At 52.2% G+C, this 6,733-nt stretch overlaps 2 protein-coding genes across 2 annotated transcripts; one reads left to right on the forward strand and one right to left on the reverse strand.

Moving 5' to 3' along the window:
- The first annotated feature begins 400 nt into the window (after positions 1–400).
- Positions 401–1,697, forward strand: LOC101792267 (feather keratin Cos1-2). The gene is made up of 2 exons (XM_027447418.3): positions 401–547; positions 916–1,697. Exons 1-2 carry the CDS (start codon positions 449–451, stop codon positions 1,249–1,251), a joined length of 435 nt encoding a protein of 144 aa, XP_027303219.3. The 5' UTR covers positions 401–448; the 3' UTR covers positions 1,252–1,697.
- A 3,151-nt stretch (positions 1,698–4,848) lies between these two features.
- On the reverse strand, positions 4,849–5,834 carry LOC119714031 (feather keratin Cos2-3-like). Its single transcript, XM_072028937.1, has 2 exons — positions 5,709–5,834; positions 4,849–5,314 (listed from the first exon to the last, which is right to left on the reverse strand). The coding sequence occupies exons 1-2, from the start codon at positions 5,785–5,787 to the stop codon at positions 4,989–4,991; spliced, it is 405 nt and encodes a 134-aa protein (XP_071885038.1). The 5' UTR covers positions 5,788–5,834; the 3' UTR covers positions 4,849–4,988.
- Positions 5,835–6,733: the final 899 nt, after the last annotated feature.

The raw sequence follows: 6,733 nt of genomic DNA on the forward strand, positions 1-6,733 counted from the left end.
TGTTGGGCCTTTCTTTTGTGATCCAGAAAGGGCCCTGAACAACTTCTCCCCCCATACAGGCATCCCTGGGTCAGAGCAGGAGGAGGCAAAGCAGGCCAGCAGGTTTTCCCTGAGGACAGTGTTAGGTGGATTAGGGTCACAGTAGGAGTTGGGACACCTGTCGCAAAAAGGGCTCTAAAGAGCCCCTAAGGAGTCACCCAGGCTGACATCATCTGCCTTTACCGGACTCTTCCAGCATGTGAGCTGAGTCTTCTGTCCACAATGACATGTGTTGCCTGGGAATACCTGGGCCTTCCTACCTGCCACTCAAAAGGCGACATAACTGGGAAACAGCATAAGCAGGAAATGAAAAACATCATCACAGGAAGGAAATACACAGCCCATATCATTAGCTGGGATGTTTTGCATCCAAGAGGAGCTTGTCAGGAAATAATCACTGCTTCAAGGGATGTCTCTGGACATGGGGCAGCTAAGGTCCACTATAAAAGCCAGCCCAGCCCCGTGCTCCCTCATCCACTTCTCTGGCCTTCTCCTCCTTGGGAACCAGGTGAGTGTGAAGCCCCTTCTTGTCCTCCTCATTATCCGAGGTCTCATCTCCATGGACTTCTCAGCTACAATCAGCTCTGTTCTATGCCAAATTTCGGGGTTTCTGGTTGTGGAGGAGGGAAGCAGGTTTCTCACAGAGGGATGCTGGGTGTGCATTAAGATTGCTTCTGGACTAGGGCCTAGTCTGTAGCCAGATAGTCTCTGGTGTCTCCTTTTGGGCCCTGGCAGGATGAGGCCAAGAAGCCCTCACACATCCCTGCACAGCCTCCAGCTCTCACTATGGCCTGTGCCTTGGTTTTGTTAGGGTGTGGTGACAGGCTGCTCGTCATGCATCCCCATGTTCTGCTTCCTCCCTGCCCTCTCTCCCAGGTGAACCTCCTGCCCCCAGACATGTCCTGCTACGACCAGTGCCAGCCCTGCCTGCCGTGCCAGCCCTGTGGCCCAACTCCACTGGCCAGCAGCTGCAATGAGCCCTGCGTCAGGCAGTGCCAGAACTCCACCATCGTCATCCAGCCCTCTCCTGTGGTGGTGACCCTGCCCGGCCCCATCCTCAGCTCCTTCCCACAGAACACCGTTGTGGGATCCTCCACCTCTGCTGCCGTTGGCAGCATCCTCAGCTGTGACGGTGTCCCCATCAACTCCGGGTGCTGTGACCTCTCCTGTATTGCCAGTCGCTACTGTGGCAGCAGGTGCCGCCCCTGCTAAAGATGCCAGGCAGTGCCCCAGACCAGGACCCCAGGAACTCACAACATGCTGCTGGACAGAAGAACAGACCTTCACGCTCCTGTTTTAAGAGGGGCTGACCATCTCTGTCTTGTCCTGTAAAGACAGACAGGAAGGGGCCAACCTGGTCTCTCTGTCAACATGGCCAATGTTTACCTTTTCTGTTTTCCACTCACTCACTCTTTTTCTCTCTTTTCCTTGTTGCCTTCTGCTGCCCTCCAAGCTCTCTGTGAAATCCCCAGAAACCAACCTGGTGTGACATGCAAGCCTCTCTCCACTTGTGGGTCCAGTTAGATGGATACCCTGTGGCAAGTCTGCCATTCAAAATCTGAACAGATTTTGGTGGCTCTTGCTGATCTCCACTCTCAGGGCCTCTTCTTGTAGTCACCTCTTTTCCCTCCTGAGATTCAATAAACTTTTGCAGCATCCCCGAGTGTGTCCCTGTCTGGTCTTTCCATCTGCAAAGAGATGGCCAAGGGAGAAAGCCATTGCTTTGGTGGGAATTTTGGTGTCCTTCAGGTGTCTGCCTACAGACTGGTTCTGTTTCGTGTCTTTTTATGACATGAAGCTGACCAATGCAGTTGGTACAGCAGAACGAAGGGATACCATCCCAAGGGACCTGGAGAAGCTTGAGAAGTGGGCCCATGTGAACCTCATGAGGTTCAAGAAGTCCAACTGCAACGTGCCGCACCTGGTTTGGGGCAATCCCAGGCATGGGCACAGAATGGGTGAAGTCATTGAGAGCAGCCCTGCAGAGACGGACTTTTGCGGGTTCTGGTGGACAAGAAGTGCAACATGAGCCATCAGCATGCACTTGTAACCCAGAATGACAACTGCATCCTGGGCTGTATCAAGAGAAGTGGCCAGCAGGTCAATGGAGGTGATTGTCCCCCTCTGCTATGACCTTGTGAGGTCCCACTTGGGAGTGCTGCAGCCAGGTCTGGGGTCCCCAGCACGAGAAGAATGTGGACCTGTTAGAGTAGGTCCTGAGGACAGCCACAAAATGATTGGAGGGCTGGAGCACTTCTCCTACAAAGAAAGTCTGAGAGAGCTGGGGATGTTCAGTCTGCAGAAGAGAAGGCTCCAGAGAGACCTGATTGCAGCTCTTTAATACTTAAAAGCGCCTTATAAAAAAGATGGAGAGCAACATCTAGTACATCAGGTAATGATAGGATTTAGGGATAATGGCTTTAAAGTAAAGGAAGGGAGATTTAGATTAGATGTTAGGAGGCAATACAAAGGTTGTTGAGGCACTAGAACAGCATGCACAGAGAAGGTGTGTATGCCCAGTCCCTGGAGGTGTTCACGACCAGATGGCCCTGGACAACCTGATCTAGTGGGTGTCATCCCTGCCATGTCTTGGTCAGGATGCCTCTTATGCTTTTAGATGCCTTCTGTGTAGCGAGGATAATTTTGTTCTCTAGCTGTGTGGTCTAGCTCCTCTTCCTCTAATAGTGGGCCTAAAATGGGATCTTCTCTTCACGCTCAAGGACCAGGATAGATCTGTTGGCATCTACCATCCACTGCCATGGGAAAGAAGGTATGTGCCTGTTTGGTGGGAAGCCTGTGGACTGAGCTCCTGCACCCTTCCTTGGCACAAGTGGCACTCCTGCTTCGATAATCCTGTGCTGCCCCTACATAGTAACTGACGGCTTCTTCTGGGACTTGCTACCTGTCATGCAGCTGGCATCTGCTGAGAGCTTCTGCACTGCTGTGCTCCTTGATTACAATAGCACCATCAGTTTTCCTGTCTTCCTTGAGCTCCTGTAGGGTGTTCCTTGTTGCCCTCTGGAAGTAGGCTTGTGAGGAGACACAAGACACCGTCTGCTCACTCTCACTTGGCTGCAGTTGTGTTGTGCCTGGGGCCATGCTCCTTTCTCTCTACCCACCCCATTGCAAACATCGCCCTGAACAGTGGTGTTCAGCATCTCCAGGGCTGTGATGCCCCTGCTCCATGCACCAACCTAGAGCCTGAAGACCTATAAGGTGAAGGAAGCCATGGGAAAACTGAGAAACAAAGGGTGTTTGTTTCTTTGTTTGTTTTCTCTGACAGATGATGAGGGAGGCGGTGAGGGGGGGAGGGGGCACACCACTTGTGGGGGGCTATGCGGGGCTGTGGCCGTGTTTATGCTAGCGCGATTATCAGATTGGGGATGTTTTCAGTTGGGACGCTAAGAAAAGGGAACACAATCAACAAGCATACAGAGACAGCGACCAGACCAAAGAAACGTGAAGGCGATCACGACAGAAACCTCGCAATTCACACTGGTTGTTGGCCTATCAAGAAGCCACAGGTGCCACTGCCAGGAAGATCAGCCTGAGCCTTGCAACTGCAATGGTTGTGAAACATGGACGCCGGCAGGAATGGGTGTGGGATAGACCCATACAAACCCATGTGGGGACGTGCAGGGCAAGGGGAGCTGGGAGGAGCACACAAGGGCAGACGGAGCGGGGTGTCCTGTCCTCCTCTGGAATCTGTCCTTACCTGTGTGCACGTGTACTGCAAGGAGAAAGTGCCAGCTCCTGGTAGAAAAATGAGAGCAGATTTGGTGCCAGCTGCCAGAGTCAGACTGGGGGCGAGGCTGCCCCTGGCCTATGCTGTCAGCTGCTGGAGCCAGGATGTCCCTGTGCAGCTCCTGGAGCAGGGGGAGGAGGTCTCGGCCTCCAGGCAAATGCATCAGGAGCATTTTGGGCCCCCAAAAGCAGCCACTGCCAGTACCAGACTGGGTATATCTTCCCCAGACGGGGCATACACATCCCTGTCTGTGTGTCTCCTGGTTATGTGCTCAGCTTCCATAACCGTGGAGCCTGCAAAGGGGAAAGTGGGCAGCTGCACTCCTCAGCCTGGGCAGAGGCCATCTGAGGAGACACAAGACACTGTCTGCTCGCTCTTACTTGGCTATGGTTGTGTTTTGCCCTGGGACATGCTCCCTCCTCTATACACACCCCTTGCCAACATCTCCCTGAACAAAATAACATCCATATTATCCAGTGCTGTGATGATTCACCTCCTCTTCCCTTCAATACCCTCCCCTGCCTTCCTCTCCCGTCCCCTCCTCTCCCTTCGCTTCCCCTCCTCTCTTCCTTCCCTTACCCTCCCTCTATCTCTCTGCAAAAGCCAGGGATGTCTTCTCCATCTCCAAGGGGCAGTGCCCAAGAGACAACCCTCTGCAGTGTGTCACAAATTGCCATTCTTCTGGGAGTGGGGAAGGGGTTCCATAAACACCCGTCTTATACCCACCAAGGGCAAAGCCATCCTCCCTGGGCAGCTCAGATGGGCATACACGGAGGGAAGAAAAATCTACACACAAGGCTGGGATGCAGAAATCTTTAATGAGTGTAGAGAGGAAAAGGAGGTCACTCCAAGCAGAAGCCCCTCAGTGTGGGAATCACCAAGGCCAACATAGAGGTAGTGTCCCTTGCTCATGGTGGAGTTCATGCAGGGCATGTGTCTGCTGTTACCGCAGTGGGAGGGCTGGCACTAAGGAGCCCCACAGACCAAGGGAGAAGAAGAGCACAAGGAAAAGGAAGAGAAGGAGGTAGGTGGAGAGATGGAAGGAGAGGCATGAGCCATGTTTTCAGAAAGCACAGGCTGGCCCCTTCCTGCCAGCATTTGCCAGAGGAGCTGAGAAAGCAATGGCCTGAAGATTCCTCCTTTGTGTAGCACCATATACGAAGTTCCTGGGAGAAGAACCCCAGGGCCATGGCCACTGGCTTCTTTAGCAGGGCAGGCACCTTCTGCCACAGTAGCGGCTGGAAATGCCAGAGAGGTCACAGCAGCCGGAGGTGATGGGGACTCCGTCACAGCTGAGGATGCTGCCAACGGCAGCAGAGGTGGAGGATCCCACAACGGTGTTCTGAGGGAAGGAGCTGAGGATGGGGCCAGGCAGGGTCACCACCACAGGAGAGGGCTCAATGACAACGGTGGAGTTCTGGCACTGCCTGACGCAGGGCTCGTTGCAGCTGCTGGCCAGTGGAGTCGGGCCACAGGGCCGGCATGGCAGGCACTGGTTGTAGCAGGACATGTCTTGGGCTGGAGAGGCACCTGGGAAAGATGGTAGAGAGGAAGCAGAGCACATGGGTAGGTGAGGATCAGCTCAGTTACCCCATCACAAAAGAGCCAAGGCAACTGCTGAAGGTGGATGTGGAGGCTGTGCCAGGAGGCACATGGTGTTCATCACTTTGTCCTGACAAGGCCCTTCAAAGAGCAGCCTGGCTCAGGAACACCCTCACATAGTCACATAGCACATAAACCAAAAGCTTCCTCAGACCCCTTTCCCAACCTCTCCCTATACAGAACTTCTCTATCCAGCCCTCTTCCATGGCAAGGAACTCCAAGGCACTGAACTCCATAGCTCTGAGCCACCATCGGATTTGATGTCTATTGATGCAAGATCCCTTCCACTTTGGAAGAGGAGGAGAGAGGGCTTCAGACTCACCTGGTTCCCAAGGAGGACAAGGCGAGAGAATTGGATGGGAGAGCAGGGAGCTGAGCTGCCTTTTATACTGGTCCTTCATTGCTGCTGGCCCAGAGTCTCCCTTGGCAGAGGTAACAATTTTCTGACAAGCTCATCTTGAATGCAAACCATCCCAACAAATGATATGGGCTGTGCGTTGGTTTCCTGCACTGCTGTCTTTTCATTTCCAGATTTTAGGTCATGGCCATGCCCTAGTGATGGCTTCTTTAGAGTGCTGGGATGAAACGTCCAAGTATTTCTAGGGCAGGAATGCATCTGTGATGGCAGAATACTCATCTCAAGTGCGGCATATGTCTTGAGTAGTCAGGTGATGTGTTTCTGGGTGACACTGTTGGGGATGTTTAATGTGCCATTCTGAGGAAGAAGCTCCACCAAGTCTCAGAAAAATGCCCAAGGACTCCTATGCATGAAGATATTGAACATCCTTCCCATTCCTTTCCTCCTCAACTTACTCTGATGGTCCCTTGTTACATCCCCTAGTGTGTGATTTGTTGTACTGGCCTTTGATCGTATCCCCATTTACACCGCTCTCCAGGATTAACATTCTTTCCGCTTTTGACTCTGCGTTTCTCTGTGCAGTCTGTAAATTCATAAGCGATGCCGTAAAATCACAGAATGGCAGAATCATAGAATGTCTTTCATTGGAATGGACCTTAAAGATCATCTAGATCAACCCTCCTTGCCATGTGCATGAACACTTTCCACTGGAATAGACTACTCAGAATGCCATCCAATGTGGCTGAGGTGGTGTTACCCAGCTCTGCATCTGAATACCACCACAGCTGCTCTCTCACTCACCCTCCTCAAAGGGAAAGGGGAGAAAATATGATGAAATGAGCTCAAGGTTTGAGATAAGGACAGAGAAATCACTCAAAAACTGTTGTTATGGACAAAACAGTCTCAGTATTCTGAGATTAAGAAAACATATTGCCTATTACTAACTAGCTAGAGAAGTGAGAAACAAAGAAAACAAACTAAAACCACTT

The sequence above is a fragment of the Anas platyrhynchos genome, chromosome 28, assembly GCF_047663525.1.
Source record: "Anas platyrhynchos isolate ZD024472 breed Pekin duck chromosome 28, IASCAAS_PekinDuck_T2T, whole genome shotgun sequence".
In the NCBI taxonomy this organism is placed as follows: Eukaryota; Metazoa; Chordata; class Aves; order Anseriformes; family Anatidae; genus Anas; species Anas platyrhynchos.

Coding starts and splice junctions, on each gene's coding strand:
- LOC101792267 (XM_027447418.3), top strand. CDS start 449: ATGTCTCTGGACATGGGGCAGCTAAGGTCCACTATAAAAGCCAGCCCA. Junction 548..915: donor TTCTCCTCCTTGGGAACCAG/GTGAGTGTGAAG, acceptor CCTCTCTCCCAG/GTGAACCTCCTGCCCCCAGA.
- LOC119714031 (XM_072028937.1), bottom strand. CDS start 5,787: ATGAAGGACCAGTATAAAAGGCAGCTCAGCTCCCTGCTCTCCCATCCA. Junction 5,315..5,708: donor TTGTCCTCCTTGGGAACCAG/GTGAGTCTGAAG, acceptor CATCTTTCCCAG/GTGCCTCTCCAGCCCAAGAC.